At 32.1% G+C, this 17,471-nt stretch overlaps 3 protein-coding genes across 9 annotated transcripts; all 3 read right to left on the bottom strand.

Moving 5' to 3' along the window:
* LOC109360119 lies at positions 2,927-3,712 on the bottom strand. Its single transcript, XM_019604850.1, has 2 exons — positions 3,457-3,712; positions 2,927-3,318 (listed from the first exon to the last, which is right to left on the bottom strand). The coding sequence occupies exons 1-2, from the start codon at positions 3,565-3,567 to the stop codon at positions 3,172-3,174; spliced, it is 258 nt and encodes an 85-aa protein (XP_019460395.1). The 5' UTR covers positions 3,568-3,712; the 3' UTR covers positions 2,927-3,171.
* Positions 5,340-9,367, bottom strand: LOC109359145 (4'-phosphopantetheinyl transferase). Of its 4 annotated transcripts, none has more exons than XM_019603697.1 (9): positions 8,683-9,367; positions 8,251-8,464; positions 7,882-8,057; positions 7,398-7,498; positions 7,159-7,260; positions 6,844-6,999; positions 6,124-6,243; positions 5,750-5,879; positions 5,340-5,494 (listed from the first exon to the last, which is right to left on the bottom strand). In XM_019603697.1, the coding sequence occupies exons 2-9, from the start codon at positions 8,358-8,360 to the stop codon at positions 5,367-5,369; spliced, it is 1,023 nt and encodes a 340-aa protein (XP_019459242.1). In that variant the 5' UTR covers positions 8,361-8,464; positions 8,683-9,367; the 3' UTR covers positions 5,340-5,366. The 4 variants fall into 4 exon arrangements, with proteins under 4 accessions (XP_019459242.1, XP_019459244.1, XP_019459243.1 ...); XM_019603699.1 differs by having other exon boundaries at positions 7,398-7,460; positions 7,904-8,057; XM_019603698.1 differs by having other exon boundaries at positions 7,398-7,465; positions 8,683-9,366.
* Positions 12,059-17,226, bottom strand: LOC109361369 (rRNA-processing protein UTP23 homolog). Of its 4 annotated transcripts, XM_019606856.1 has the most exons (7): positions 17,132-17,182; positions 17,063-17,094; positions 16,464-16,654; positions 15,557-15,758; positions 13,648-13,962; positions 12,901-12,966; positions 12,059-12,348 (listed from the first exon to the last, which is right to left on the bottom strand). In XM_019606856.1, the coding sequence occupies exons 3-7, from the start codon at positions 16,652-16,654 to the stop codon at positions 12,256-12,258; spliced, it is 867 nt and encodes a 288-aa protein (XP_019462401.1). In that variant the 5' UTR covers positions 17,063-17,094; positions 17,132-17,182; the 3' UTR covers positions 12,059-12,255. The 4 variants fall into 4 exon arrangements, with proteins under 4 accessions (XP_019462401.1, XP_019462400.1, XP_019462398.1 ...); XM_019606855.1 differs by lacking the exon at positions 17,063-17,094 and having other exon boundaries at positions 16,464-16,658; positions 17,098-17,226; XM_019606853.1 differs by lacking the exon at positions 17,063-17,094 and having other exon boundaries at positions 16,464-16,667; positions 17,107-17,226.

The raw sequence follows: 17,471 nt of genomic DNA, 5'->3' as shown, positions 1-17,471 counted from the left end.
TTATCTTTATATATACCATCAATTAATTATTTAAAATTTAAAACACAACTAAGATTATTACACGAAGATGATGAAAAGTATATTTTGTATTATTTATTTAATACACATATAACGTGACATGTTTATTACAAGAAAATACTATTATTTCAATTTATAGTATATAGTATTTACATTCAATGAAAATATTTACATCTTACCAAAATGTATACTTTAAACATAATATGAAGAAAAAAAAAGCTGATGCAAAACAAAATATGAAAAATTGAAATGGAAGAAGTCATCCCCCATATAATAGTAAAATAGTTTCTCTTATAATCTACAGATGTTGGTTCAAATATTATCCAAAACAGCTAATGGAGTACCCAAGTGTGTACGGGGAAAAATACTCTATTTTAGAAATTGTGGTTTGAAATTTTATTTTACCCATATGTGATAGAGTTACGGGTGGCAATATGAGCCGGACTGGACCTGCTCAGCATGCCTTTGGTCTGCCAAAATGTGAGCTGGTCCAACTTGACCATTATTGTTAAAAAGACATAAAATGTGAGCCCAAGTCATATTTGACATGATTGACTCGTTTTTTTCTTCAAAACATATATTTATAATCAACTCAATACAATTTTAAAAATAAATAATCATCATGCCTCATAAATGTTTTTTATAACAAAAAATCATAAACCAGAGTCTACAGTCTCACAATAACATACCGTTTTAGTTTAAAAATTGTAATTCTAAACAACAAGCCAATATACTCTTAAACTTTTAGACTTTTAGTTCACAATAAAGTTTCTAAGTTTTAAACATTAGATATTTTGTTCGAAAACGATGCCTCCACTTTTTTATTACTATCACCATCAACGTCTTTCAAATTTTCTTCTCCATAAAGTATATGATTAAATTAATATATGCTTATAAGAATAATTAACTAACAAATAAATGATAATTACATTGAAAAATAATAAGTTACTTTCACAAATAAAATCATTCAACCAATTTCGAGCATAAAACAAAGCTTTCATATTTATAGATAAAAGTCGACTTTTATACTTGTTAAGAACATATGAACCACTGTTAAATGCAGATTCAGATGCAACATTTGTAATAGGAATGCAAAGCAAGTCACAGACCATGATTGATAGCTCTGGAAATCGACTTTTATTTTCTTTCCACCATTGTAGCACATTCAAATCATTATTTTATCTTTAAAATTTAAAGATGTCTCCTCTAAATAAAGATCAAGTTGTGACTTTCCCATTTTTGTGGTAAATTGTGTCTTGTGCCTATCAAGTTCCTATTAAATATGTCACAAATAAAACATGTTAATAGTAAATAAATATATAATTAAACCGCTAGTTTTTTAAACTATTAATCTAGAAAAGTATAAAATACTTACATTAAATACATAGCCTATCTAGTTCCTATTAAATATGTCACAAATAAAACATCTTAATAGTAAATAAATATATAATTAAACCACTAAATATTTAAACTATTAATCCAGACAAGTATAAAATACTTACATCAAACATATAGCCTACGTTTTGATTATTTTAATGCATTTTTGTGGCATTTTTTTTAATTTCCCGTTTTTGTGGCATTTTTTAATGCTGGCCCGTGGGCCAGCCCGACCCTCCGTAGTCCGTCTAAAAAACAAGCTTCCAAACTGGCTTGAATATAGATTTTTAGACTAAAATCTCGAGTCTGACATACTAAAAATGTCAATCCAAATAAGTTAGTCCGTTAGGTCAAGCCCGTACTGTCATCCCTAAATAGAGCTCATCTTTTTAACTTAATTATATAGTATAGTTAGGAGGATTTTTCTTTGGTACATAACCTTACCTTAGAAAATTAATCTCTTATTGATGAAATGGGCAGAAAATTCCATAGAAAAACAAATAAAAATTTAATAGAAACATGAGATGTGTGGATGATATCTATAAGTAGGCAAAGACTCTAAGTCCTTGAGGGAAATGACAAAATATATTTTATTGTTTAGAATAGCAAAATAATTTTAGACAAGTAAAAATATTAAAATAATAGCATACACTATTGACCCAAAAACAATAACATATGAGAACTTATTCGATGCATTCTGCACCCAATTGCAAATTTTATTTAGTTCATGAATCTATTTGAATTTGTCAAAATATATATATGAAGCTCAGAATATTATAACCTATTTTTTCATTGGCTATTGATTATTGGTTTGGAATTAATAACCTCGTGTAATTACTCTGGGCACTAATCTTTTGATAGGTTACTCGCGCCACTATGAATTTTAAATCATGAGTTCTATTTTTGACAAATTTTTAAGCACGTTTTAAATTTAATTTGACAAAACTAGTTATCCAAATTTAGGAAAATATTTAGTAAACATCTTTCTTTTCTTCAATGATTCAAGTGAATTTCTATTTTCAACAACTCTCAAAACACTTTTGATGTTTGTAACAAAACAAATAACAAGCAAAATTCTAGCATGCCTCATATTGAGTTAGAGAATATCATGTTTTGAGCTTCCAAAGTAATTAATTTATTATAAAAAATTAATAATTAAGATTAAAAAATAAAAAAAAAATTGTGAGACGATAACATTTATATTTTCCTTTCTCCTTCCATCCTAACTACTCCATAATTATGACCACAAATGTCTAGTTTATTTCCATCCCATGAAAAAAGTTCTAAATGATTATTGTTGGCTAAATTTGATAGAACAGGATTATGAGAGTAGATAATTGACATGTGAATATTCAGTGATTTATTTTATTCCTTATATTTGTAAGTTATTTTAAACTTGTTTATATTCGATGATATTTGTTGGAACTTGGAAATTATAAAATTGCTCATATTGCAAGACATTATGCATTCATTTGAATGAAATTAAAGTTTGTTTACTTTGATACTATTATTGGGATCTAATAAAGTAAACAAAAAATGTATATATTATGATATTCAAACTCAATAATCAAATTACAAGACTCATTGAAAATAAAAAAAATATGTATCTATATGTTTGTAACTTGGCACTGAGATGAAAATGATAAGGGTTGTGGTACATTAGTGAATTTATTTAAGAACCCAGAAGTATGTGAACTAATAAGAAAAAAGACATGAAAAATAGACTAACATAGACAAATCTCCATAAGTATTTCATATGTTGCAGGAATTGTGAGGTCACTTTTCTCTTAACTTCTTGTTTATGGCAAAAGCAGCTCCTGCCACAGCCACAATTATGGCAGAAATTATAATGCCTGATTTAAGTGTTTGCAAAGTATCATTCTTTTTCCTTTCCTTTTTCTTCTGTTTGGCCTCTGCTTCTTCCTTCAACCAATCAAGTATATGCATAAAACCAGTCAGTACATGATATACATGATAAAGAGAATATTTGATTTCTTCACAATTTCCTTTTAAAAGAACTTCCCATGTTTAAAAGAAAAGATATGCAGGTAACATGAATACCTTAGAGGCAGCCACCTCAGATGATATAGGATCAACTTCAACTTCAGTATTTATCCCAGGATTCAACTCTCCAACAACATCTGCAGCTGGAAATGTAGCTGAGTTTGCCATTGTTTTTCTACCTTTCAAGCAATGCTATTATGTAACCTTGTTATTATTATGGAATTGTATGGGAGAAAAGATAAGAGAAAACAAAAAACACGTTCATTGTCAAGGATCCATGATCTAATAATCAATACCAAGAAATGTTCTTTCTCAATGGACACGTGCAAGTTTCTCAAAAGCTAAGGTTGTTATAGTTTTATGGTCTTAATTAATTGCATTCCTGTTCAGATTTGGCTAAATTTTCGGTCATAAAAACGAAGCAAACATGAGTATATACTAGGTAGTTACTTATTTTTCTCATTTAATCATTTAAGCTATGTACCCCATACCAAAAAATCACGATAATGGATTTGTCATAAAAATGGTCATATAAAATTAACCACATACCCGTACAGCTAGGAAGGATAAGTATTTTTTTGTCTCACTCAAACAAACCATGTTCAAAACCAATGACAACAAAGGAAAAACATAAAAAAATAATGAATAATATTTAATTTTTTAATTGACATGATATATTTTCATTAGTTTGATACATGATTTGAGACATACTTTGATATAGTAAATCTTTGTCCCACTAGGGAACTTCACCATTGACCAGCTGATTCATGATACCATAATTCCAAGCATGCTTCAAAGCCATGAGAGTTGCCTGAAGCTCGCGAGGCATGTCAGTAGAACAACCAAAGTAGCCTGAAAATTCTGAAAGCAAAAGTGTTTCTACTGTCTACGCTGCCATAAGGCCTAAAAGATAATAGATAAAATACAGTTGCATGAGTTCCTCTCGCAAAACTTTTACACCCGTGACGGCCAGTCACAACATCATAGCAGCAATATATAATGTGATCAGCAATTTGAAATAATGATCTGCAATATGAAAAATGGTCACATCCTTTTGCAGAAATTACCTCATATTTTTAGATTTACTTATCTAATTACCTCACATTTTGAAGAAATTATTATCAACATGGGTTAGAATGCCAAGATTGGCTTATAATACCTGGAAAACATGTCAAGCTTGATTCTTTTAATGATAATTTTTCATGTCGTTTGTAAGTATTGCTATATATTTTCGCTGAGACTTGTGATACGTTCGCTGCCTAGCAGGCTCGCACTAGATCAATGGCCTCGTTTTCTTGATAAAAACTTAAAATGACACTAGATAGAGTACTTTCTTGACCATTTTCACTTCTCTAACATCACAGATCTAAAATTCTAAGCAAATTAAATTGGATGGTCCAAGATCCACTTCAAATTTGGGGGAACCATAGGTGATCTTTCAGGTTTCTGGAGGCTAAAAAAAATATAGGCAAAATAATTATGAAAAATTTAGAAATCAATGTTTTATCAATGATTTATAATAAAATATTATGATATTGTTAAATTCATATAATCGACACCAGATAATGACATTAAAACTTGATTGTTGTTATAATATCTCAAATTTTTTACTTCTAGTAAAACACCTAATTTGTTCCAGTTAATATACAAAATTTTTGCTCGATTAAATTAAAAACTCCAGCCCTGCTTAAGCTCAATTAGTAAGTTGTGAGACTTTAAGTATGAGTGTCAGAGTTCAAACCATGACAATTGCCCTTTTCCCCTCTCTTTGAAAAATAAATAATAAATAAAATTGCTTACAAAAAGTTACTTCCACAAAGTTAACAAGATATTACAATGTTTAAGAGACACAAACCTTATGACAATAAGGAAAAAGGTAGCGCTAAATTAAATTGGAAACCACTGATTCCAAACTAGATAAAGAAAGGCAAAATGTAATGTTTGCCAAAACTTTCATTACAGAATCACTAATCACGCACTATCAATCTGGTCGAGCCACTGATCACTACAGCAGTGTCACTTGCAGAAATACATTCATCTTCAACGAATGGGATCGTTTTCCGAATGGTCAGATTTACTGGAATGCTCCCTTTGCCTGTAAAGTGTAAACCACAAACATGAGGCCTTAGCAGCTACTCAAACTCATAATACTTTCTTAGATAATACAACTCACACAATGGCCGAAAGGAGTTACAAACGGCCACGACTACAAATATGGCTGCAGCAAAAATAGTTGCAGATATGTGTGCAATTGTGAAAGTAATGTTGAGCAGGTAGCATTGATGCAATATACTTATAACATAAAATGGAACTTAATTATTACCAATAGAACAAAAAGACAACTTACTACCTCCATTAATGTTGTCCTGTTCTATACAAACAGCAGCATAATGAGAACCAGCCAACTCCAGTAGCGCAAAATTCCAATTGCCTGGGAGATTCTTCCGGTCATCAGAAGGCTCAACGATAATTTCAGGTGCCTGTCAGCGAAGTAAAATGCTTAAGGCATACAAAACCAATTATTCATATGCAAACATTTACTGTTAGTAGTGAAACATGGATTTGCACACTATACTGCAATTCCTGCAGTAATATTAGTCAATATGTTTTAACACTTGCCCATATAATGGTAGTTCCATACAGAAGAAGAGTTATTTATGAAAATATAATATCACTAATATAGCTCACTATATATCAAACAAACTCTGCAAGAGTGAGGCATACCTTAGAAATCATATGAGGTGGAAGATGAATGCATTCTTTCATATGATCTCTTAATCGAACAGTAAAAGTCTTAAATGGTGAAGCTGAGAAGCCCTTCCCTATTGCTTTTACATATGCCTCCTATAAATGATGGGAAATAACTCCATAAGTGACAGGCGGAGAACAGCAAAAGATAAATTTATTTTCAATCTACAATGACAAGTTGTGCATACTACACACTATATTCTTAATCGTCTTTATGTTAATTTATTAAACCAAAAAAATAGCAACAGATAGATATTAAATTTAAAAAAATAAAAAATTAAGCATGTAGATACCTTTGAAAAAATATTTTATAAGTGTGCACCTTTACCAGTTAAGAAAATGTTTAAATGGCATCTTTGACTAGACCATCAATTAATGCCAGATGCTTCCAGGTAAGTAGTTTAATAAGTTCAGTTTCACAATAGTAGGGTAATGTATTACCATTGCCTTCAAAGCCAATAAAGGTAGAACTGTAGAACTACTTAACCTCAAGGTACTCCATTACTTCAAATTTCCAACCCAAAAAGTTTCAAAAAAATCAACTAAAAAGAAAATGTAATATGAAGCTAAATAAAAAGGCAATATTCAAATTTCACAAGATAATTGTTTGAAGATAAAACAATTTCTCACCCGACTCAAACTAACAAGTAAAACTATAACTGAACAGAAAAAGTAGCATTCAATACTCTTCCTAACCTTCAAAGTCCATAATTTTATGAACTCCTGACGCCGAAGTTCAGGGTCTGCAATGGTAGTCAGCATTTCAATTTCATGGGGAGAAAAGTATCGCCGTGCAAAGGCTAAAATATCATTCTTTAGTCTCCTTTGTTTCTCTTCCACATCAATACCAATCTACAATGAGAATGGCAAGTTAAATCAGCTCAAAGAACAAATGGTCTTCAGCAAGAAAAGTGACAGCTGAAGAAGACAAAAGTAATAGAACTAGAAGCGAATGTAATAACATATTTGTGATAAACAAATAAATGAACATCTGTGTAACAGAATACATACAGCAGAGCCCACAGTTACTCCACAAGCTATCAAAGATGAAGTGTGTGAAATATTAAAATGCAATGGTGGTAAGCTTCTATCATCAGCATATTGCCAGTCCACCTATACAATTATGTGAGAAAACCTTGAGTGTTTACAAGAGTCGTCAATGAATAATTGAATAGTATATGTAAATTAAGCAAGAAGAAAGAGAAATCAAACATAAGTTACAGGTTATAAATTAACAATTACATAAATACCTCAGGCTTCCCATAATCATTCTTTCTAAACTTTAAGGATTTTGGATCAATCTGACAATTTGTCTGGTCTAGCAGTAAACAATACTGTTTAGATATATGATCTCTATCACGATATAAATATGTCAAAACAAAATGAAGGAAAGAAAAGAACAATATAAAGGTTACAGATGTAATTATGACAGATTTCCATACATATAGTGGTCCATGAAACAAGTAGGCTATATGTCAATTAAGTGAAAAATAGCCAAACTGTGATTACGGTTTCAATAGGCTAAGGTTAGGAGTTACTTAATGTCATTGTTTCAAGGTGAAAAGGGAAACAATGTCAACGGGTGATTGTCACTAGAAAAACTAGTTAGGTATCAGATATTGCTATAGCTTGCATCTGTAACCTTTACAGAAATGTCTAGGAACAAAGTTATAGAAATGAAATGAAAAGGGAATAAAAACTAAGAAAGCCAAGTAACAGAATGATTAAACTTACATCTTGATAATGTAGTGCGAACCAATGCACGAGCTAGGAGTGCTCTTTTCTTTAGTTGGTCTCCACTCATACGAAGTACATTTTCTTTCTCACCAGGAGATAAAATATCTAAATATCGGTTTAATAGGTTTGCATTCTTTATTTCATCAGGTAAGATGTACCAAAAATGAGCTTCCCTACATTCCAACATGAAAGATAGTTGGCATCCAATTCACCGAGTAACACCATAAGATTTTACTTAAAAACAAAAGTGACAACGACAAGAAACCAACAACGTTCTACTTAAATTATAAATCTAATAGCACATATGAACATGTTGAATGGTACATAGAATACTAAAAAATTGTTAAATACTTAATAATCTTATACTTTGGTGACGGCAGTTGCACAGGAAGTAAAGAGGACGAAGCTGTGGCGAAATTCCTTCCAAAGCAATACATACTCATTGTTAAAAGTGCTTTGTCCCGCAATGAACTCATGGATTCTCAGGACCAAGCATGCATAGGGCTGTCTTCTAAATCAGTTCCTCATTGCAGTACCAAGTAAGAAAAGCACTGACAGACAAGACCAATATAAATACCTCCTGGGAAACATTAAAATACTATTTAGATGACAGACTGTAACTATAGAACATTACAACCAAAAGAAATATAAACATACAGGAAGGATCCGTTGTATCTTCTATTTTAAATGAATGATGTGAACAGGAGTGAATACTCAAACTAGCTTCCAAAACTGAATGAAATCGCTCTTCCAGAATTCAACAAAAAATTTCAGGGCTACAAAGGCAAAAAACGGAACCTTAAATTTCTGGAATATCATAATAAGATACAGCTATTCTTATGCCTTGAAAATATCGTTCTCTTCATTTAATGGAAGCAGATCATAGATTCCACCTACCTTTCAGTAAAAATTCCAGATTTAGTGTTATAATTGCAGTCTTCCAGTCCCAATTTAAGCATCCGAAATTTATTTTAAAGATTTGTGTGCCCAATTCATGCACTTTTTCCAGAATTTCCCAACACAGATGCATTCTCCTCATCAGTAACCCAACAATGAATTTTCAAACATTGTCCTACTAGGTGGAGTCAGCTAAATGGATCAAACAACATCCTTGTGCTCTATTCAAAAGCAAAAATTTCAGAAATGGTGTATGTAATAAAAGGTTTATCACAGGGGTTCCTACATGTAGAGGCAATGTGCAAGCAATATGTATACCATGCTCCCAATACATGACCCATAGTTCTGATTTCTAACCACTTAATCAATATGTAAATTTGATTTTATGCTTTAAACTCAATTAGCAGCTTCTTGGCTTTATCCTTGTACAAACCAATGAACTATACATATAATGATACAATCTAGACAAACATAAAATCTGTGATCAAAGCTTTCAATTGAATCAGATTGGGAATCCCACAAACATAAATTCGAGTATTTGACTAAGCCTGTTTGTGATGTGGTTTTTGGAGGATAATGAAGGGAAGGGAAATGCATAAGAGCCATAAAATACACTTGTTGTATGACTCTAGAGCCTTTGTTTTCTCTTCATTCTCATTAAAACTTAACTCGCAAACTAAACCCTAAGTGATTCATCATAAGCACAATATAGATGATTTCATGAAACTCCATGAAAACAAAAAAAAACAAATATATCAATAATCACTTCAATCAAATGCACCAAATTGCTCATTATTTTCACTCACCATATCACACCATGGTAAAAAAATTAACCACAAAATTACCTTCAAAGGGATTTACGTATGAATCCCTTAAAACTCGATTTCCAGCATAAGAGAAATAATAAATAAGTAAATAATGAGTTCAGTCACTATATTCATTACCAGGCGGTGGGGAAATGGAGGTCAAATGAGAGAACGAGAAATGGGTGGTGGCACGTCGGAGACGGCAGTCAAAAGCGGCGTTGGCAGCTCCGTCGCGGGTTAGACTAAAGGAAACTTTTGCTGATAATTTAGTTTACAAGAAAAATGTTTGTGTGAGAGAAATAGAATAAATAAGTGAAAGAAAAATAAATTATCCTAATGAGTAATGAGTAAGAAGAGTATGAAATAAAAATTAATTAAACCAAACCACTCCATAGTAACCCACAGACGTTGGTTCAAGTAGTACATGTTTGATTCCCTTAAGCAAGAACCCGGATTCGAGTCTTGTAGAGAGAAAAAATGTCCGTTGGGAGAGTTAGCCCCACTTACCTGTGGATGTGCCCGGCTCGGACAGGATTGCCTCTAGTGCGAGGATACCTGTGAGAAACCAAAAAAAAAAACCACTCAATTTATGCATAATCATATTTTATAATAATTAGTATATATAAAAAAATATTACATGAATAATAATATGAATATGATAAGTTTGTCCCTATACAGTAATCACTAAAATTTATTATTAAAAAATAATAGAATAGATAATAAATAATTTTAAAGTAGTACAAAATTATAATATAGAAAATGTTTAACTAAAAAAATAAATATATAATTTTGCTGGTCCCCATAAATTAGATATCATGATACTCACAAAGTATTATTGTGATATTCATTACATATATTTTTGTGGGTACTCATCCAGTAATTTTGTTATCATTCTCACAATGTCACAATAACTACAAATAGATTTTTTCCAAGTAAGCAATCCAACCCATATTTGTTTGGATTAGTAAAGCCCATCCAGTAAGTTTGAACATTATTTTAAAAGTCAGTTGGTTTAGTTGTTGGATGTGCTTTTCATTATAACAAACAAGGTTGTTTACCTAGTTGACTCAAACTCAGCACACTATATTACATTGCTTTATTAGGAATTAGGTATTTATCAATCACTCACACTATCATTGGAGTCACATATTATATTCAATAGTCTTTGCTACACAATTAGTACTTATAATCACTTTAGTTGTTGTATCTTGCCCTCACACTATCTAGTTGTTTTAAAATAGGTCTATCAGCAGAAATAATTAAATTAGTTAATATGTTATTTATTTGAAAAAAGTCATATATAATCATTATAGTTATATTGAATATATAATGTACATACCAATGAGTGTTGGTTCAAGTGGTACGTGCTTGATTCCTCTTAAGCAAGGTCTCGGATTCAAGTCTTATGCAAGGAAAAAATATCCGCTGGAAAAGTTACCCTCACATACTTGTGGATGTTCTCGGCTCAGACAGGATTGCCTCAGTGGTACATGTTTGATTCCCCTTAAGTAAGGTCTCGGATTCGAGTCTTGTACAAAGAAAAAATATTCGTTGGGAAAGTTAGTCCCACATACTTGTGGATGTTCTCGGCTCGGACAAGATTATCTCAGTGCGAGGATACACAGTGAATAGTGAATAATGTACTGACCGTATATAAAACTTGTATATTGTGAAATATTTATATTTTTTCTCTTTATAAAATAGCATGGTGTAGGATGTTATAGGCCGGATAATATGTCACTAATAAAAGACTTACCTATTTCCACCAGAACTCTACATCGACCACAAAAAATGAGTACCGCGGAATCATATCAGTCGATTGAGGTATCCTACATGAAGTAAGAATATATCCCAAAGTTGATTTCGTCTCCACTCAAATTAACACATGTAGTGAAGGAAGTAGAGTTCTTTCTTTGCAAGTCAACAAGAAAATACAATGAAGACACGTTCATCTGAAATACAATTCCTACTGCGGCTTATTGAGTGATAATACTCAACATTTAAGAAGGAAAGCCAAGATTGGGTTTACTTAATTTTAATAAATAAAATGTTTTGAGCGTCACTGCAACACGATTTGTATAAATCTACATCCTTCTAAAAATCTTCCTAATTATTACGCATAGAAAGCTTCTTATATTTTTAAAATTTTTGAAAACAATGAAACATTTGATTTAAAAATGAATATTAACATAAAAAACTAATTGAAAATAAGGTTTCATGGCATATATTTTTTATTTGTCTAAAAAGAATAAGTTGAAATCATAATTAACCAATTTGTAAAATTTATATTTTGATACTTCACACTTTTCAAGTGCCAAAAAAAAACTTGAATAATATAAAATGTTACCTTGGGCACAAAATAAGTGATATAACAAACATCCTAATAAGATAAGCATGACAAATAATTTGTTCAATGAATCAATTAGAGAATTGGCCTGTAATTTCATAAAAAGATACATATATATTTTTAGTTACTTAGAAGTAAACACCAAATTAACATTGATGGCTAAAGAGGAACAACAATACGGAATTCAACATACAACTAATGTATATACTTTCCTGTCATGTCTGCTTGGAACAAAATTTGTTTTTCTCTCTTCACTCATCAGAAACAGCAAACTCAAGGAGCTCTTCTATAAATACCAATTTTGTAATTCTAAAAAATGATCTAATTCCCTGTTCCCACTGGGGTTTGTCCTTTATGTGTCCTCTTCCTTTTCCTACTTCTCTTCACTGTGCTTTCTCCTTCCTTCGTTTCCTGATAAAAAAACAACAATACATAACTTAGAAAGCTATATGAAACTAATCTTAGTTTTTAACCAATCTTCCACTTCTACACACCTTCACACAATTCATATAACACATTGATCAAGATGTAATAAAAAAATATTATTTTCAGCATCAAGGTAACGAAGGAAAATGTAAATGGTTAGGTTAATGAAACCTTAAAATAAGTAAATAACCACAGAAAATGACAAGGTAAAAGCAAAAACCTTCAAAATCGAGGCTGCTTCCACACAAAAAATGCAATAAATAATTGTGCATATGCATAAAAACGAGGAGAAAAGTCTGGTTTAAATTTAATCCACTTTAGGGCAAGGATTTCTACTTTGTGATCCAATAATGAATTTCTATATCATTAAAACTCAAAAGAGCTACACATCAATGGTAGTAGTTGTAACTTGTAAAAAAGCTAAGCCCTTTTAATGATTTGGCAACTCATGATTAAAGTTCTAGACTGAAGAAATTCAATCATTAAAAATAAAAAATCTAAACATTCAATTTACGAATAGAAGAAACATATAAACCCTACCTTCAAATGACCATTATTTTTATTTTCACCACCTTTCTTCTTCTTGCATGAAAGCGGGTTTGGGCCCTACAAAGTTGCAGTGTAATATCAACAAAATGTGACAACACGAACAAGAAGTATAAGCTGCTAAAAATAATAAAGCTTTAATCCAGTTACTCCTGTCAGATTTAAGATCAACTGTAGTTTGATTAAAGTACCTTCTATGAGAACTACATCAAAATAGCAGGACAAAATTTGGGGGCGGGGTTTACAACAACTAGATTTCAGGCAACGATACTTTTATATCATAAACACTAAACTCCACTGGTTAACAGTATTTAAAGTGTACTAACCACTTATACTGGTGAAGGGGTTAGTTGTTTCTGAAATGGAAGTATCAAGAAGGGTATTTAAAGAGTGTGTAATTACTAACCACTTAATCTTATCACCAGTATTTACCACAACTGTATCTATTACTAACCACCTACCGCAAATGGCCTTTCTTTTTGTTTGTTACACTAACCATTTGTTGACCTAATTGTAAATTAACTAGTTAATTTTTAATCATTCCGGCCTTAAAATAATTTTACCAAAAATTATTTCTTTTAATCCCCCACAAAAAAGTATAATATAAACATAAAAAAAGATTTTGCGCATCTTATATGTACAATGTTTGCCTACAGCCACAACATGATAAAGGCTAAAAAGACTGGAATGTGGAAATCAAAACTCAGACAAGCAATAGATACAGTACAAGTGTGGGTATACCTTTGCCCTTTTTCTCTTGAACTGGGGTTTATCTTTGATGCCCATCTGATTCCTAGCAGTAATACTCCTATTTTCTGACTGCAAATTTATGGGTTGATACCCTGAATCCTCATGTTCTATTGCTTCTGTAACAGTATTTTCATCTTCCTCGCCAGCCAGCCTATTCATTACCCTGTTCTTGAGTATCTGGTACTCTTTTTTGGTCATCTGAGATCGTCCTTCTTCAGAAGCCTTCACATGTTGCCGCTGAAATGCAGATGGGGGTTCAAGGAAAAGAGCATTTCTGAGACCAAATATGAGAGGCACGCCAGGTATCTGCAGACAAACAGATTAAAAAGAATAAAAGTCTACCCGTGGTAAAATTCTAAATGTCTTGCATCATTATAAGAGCACCTCAATATTTTAGACACGAATAAAAAATGTCAAAAAGCAGTACATAAGAAACACAGAGTGGCATAAAAAACTTATGACACAAATAGGAAAGTTGGAGGAAGACTGAAATATATAATGCAGCCATTTAAAATTCATCATCAAGTTTGAAGTCATGATCTGGGTTGAATAGAACATGGAACAGGTGTCGAAGAACTTTCTCTTCAACCACTCTAGTGAGCAAAAAGTTAATTACTATTAGAAATGCTCTACTACTCCTCTCAACCCAAAATCATCCATGAGACAAGCTGGATGAATTGCAAAGCTGGTATATCACTCAATCAGCAACACTGCCAAGATAGAAGATGTTTACACATTCAGGAAAGCAGATGTAGCCTAGAGGTTAAAAGTTAAAACTAATATGTGAAGTTAATGCAAAAGGATAATGGATTGAATAGGAATACATATGGGATAAGTCCACCACCTTCCATAGAAATAAAGCTTCCTTCAATAAGAAAAACGTGACATGTACAAATAGATGAGCACACATAGAACACTTCACTACTATGATCAAAAGTACACTTAAAGAAGCTGATTGAACAGTGGACACTAAAATAATGGCTTTTGACTAAGGAATTTCTTCTCACAACAACAATGAAACCTTAATCTCACTAGGTGGGGTCAATGTAATTGACCAAACAATGCCATAATGCTCCATTATAAATTTCTTCTTCGATTAATAAGAAAGGAGATTGGCTTTTGACTAACTAAAGATTACCTTTAATTACTAATCCCATAAAAAACACAAGATCAGACTTTTGTAGACTTAAACTGGTTAACCTGTGAAATATATGTGAAAATAATTTTCAAGTTGCTAAAGGTATCTGAAACTCTTAAATGATAGTTATCTTTCTGCATCACAAGTAACAAATAAATGAACCATGATCTAGCAACCTATGTACCAAGATAGTATCTTCTAATTCCTCCACAATTCAAACACAGCAACCATTTACGAAAATTGTTTTTAGCATAAGGCATTATCCAATGGTCCGAGTATCAATAAGTTTGGACAGGACAGTCTCCATGAAGGTCGTGTCACAATCAACTAAGTACCAAGCAAACCAACTGAACTGGCATACATCCATCAGTAACCAAGTTTTACATACAGCAGTATTCATTTAGTGTGCAAATCTGCCACCTCACCAAGTACCAACCAAGCTTTTGGAATAAATGATTTTTCTTCTGAATATCATTTCAACTTTCCAGCAGCTTAAGGCGTTTAACAATATGAAAAGATAATAGTAACGACTAATATATTCAAAATCTCAATGCAAAATAAATTTTAAAAATACAGATAAGAACATAAGTTTGCATTCCAAGTCAAAACAATTAGGAAGGATTCTTTCTGGATATCATTTAAATATCTATGTCATCAAATATGTTATGCAAATAACTTTTTTCTTTTTTTGATTAAGAATAAAATATTAATAAAAGACAACCTACTACCAGTAGTAAACAACATTGACAAAATTATACTAACCTCCTGCAACTTCTTCCGCAGTTCAGTGTCCTGACTAGCAACAAAAAAGTGCTCAGAATTATTTTGTCCAATAAGTTCTGTGATGCAGGCATCTGCCTTGGCACATTTCTCGTGCTCGCATCTTGCAATTATAAGTTGTTGAGCAGCTTCAAGAGCCTCGGAATATGAGCGGCCAAGCCGTTTCAACTCTGCTAGAACGCACCTGCAACATCTCCATATGGATTTCAAAATTACAAAGGGAAAATGAGAGAGAAGAAAAGGGTAAAAATGCCGAAGGACCCAAAAAAGAAAAAATAGGATTTATACCAATGAGACTGAATATAGAAAAAGATGTTAAGTTAAGAAGTATAATTTTTAAAATGAGCAGTGTTACTGTACATTCAAATTCATGCAACTTGATACAAATAATTCTATCAAGTCCACATGATCCCTGAGAAGTATGCCATACAATCATTGAATAAAATTGGATTGACAGGTCAGTGATCATTGAACCATAGTTAAGGTTGCTTAGATAACCTTGTGTGACTGCATACCAAATTTCCTAAAATAAGTCTAGTAAGAATATCGTAAAAATCATCAACTAGACACCCAGATGAAGTGTGTACCTGTATCACAATCCTAGTAACTAAGGTTAGGCACGTGCCTATTAGGCACAACTAATCAAAAGCCTCCACCTCATTAAACTAACAACTTTAAAACAACAAAAATACCCTTTCTACAGTTACTTTATTCGAACCCGGTAGCTCGTGGCATGTCAACAATCCAAAGGATACTTCACATTACAAATGGTTACATGTTACATAATTCTATAGTAGCTATGTTGGTAAAAACACAGTTGAGCTGATGATGAACTCGAGCCTTTTAGTAAAGCAGCTCTTTAAAAGAGAGAAGAGAGAGAGAGATGGACCTGGTTGTATAGAGCTTAACAGGAGCAGTGAGGATATTTGTGAGGGCCTTATCAGCAGGTGTTATACGATTGACATGAATGTGGTGCACAAATGTTCCATCACATAGAACCCTGAAAGGTTTACGAAAACCAAAGCAGGCAGTGTAAAACGTCAGAATCTTCCTATGTCTCTTCTGCTTTTTCACCTTCATCTGACCAAAATAAAACAAATATAGCATAAGCACCAATGTTATAGAAACAACTAATAAAAAAGGTGGCCAATGCACAGGTATAGCACATGTAGTCAATATTAACCCACAGTCAGATAGACCGTTTTCGGGATTTGAATTAGTGATCATACAACTCACTGTTGGGCTGAGACTCACCGTCTCACCCTCTACTGGAAACAACTAATTATATATATATATAAATATAGATATATGCATTCATATCACCGCTTTTCCCTCAATAATGTTGTCATTTTTAACGTTGAAATTGTAAAAATATCATATAATTATTGAAATTTAATTTCTATAAGAAATAAAACTGTCAGATGTGATTTACTAACAAGTAAATTGGTGAAATGTGTGAAGTACATAAAGATAACAGAGAAGACGAACCTTATAAGCAGAATAAGAGAGTAAGACAAAGGGCTAGATGAGCGGTGAGAAAATCGACGGTGGGAGAAGAGAGGTGTTAGATGAGAGTGAGGGTGGCGTCGCTGTCGAGGGAAGAGGAATTGTTATGCTGGTGTTAGGGTTTTCTTATATTGCTTTCTCTCATCCTTTCACTATTTTCTTATTCAAAAATTCAATTATTATTTTCATCTCTATCATTTTTTTGGTTTCCATATATGATTAGAATGGATGACAATGAACCAAACCAACTCGGTACTAGTTTGAAATTCGATTTATTATTTAACTCAAGAAACATGGTTTGTGAACCAAATGAATTGAATTTAAACTAGAAATTAAACTCGTTAAATAAACGAGTCGAACTTGAGTTAAACAAAGTTCGACTCGTTAGGTT

The sequence above is a fragment of the Lupinus angustifolius genome, chromosome LG11, assembly GCF_001865875.1.
Source record: "Lupinus angustifolius cultivar Tanjil chromosome LG11, LupAngTanjil_v1.0, whole genome shotgun sequence".
Lineage (NCBI taxonomy): Eukaryota > Viridiplantae > Streptophyta > Magnoliopsida > Fabales > Fabaceae > Lupinus > Lupinus angustifolius.
The sequence above is the reverse complement of the archived record's forward strand: the minus strand, read 5'-3'. Positions and strand labels throughout refer to the sequence as shown.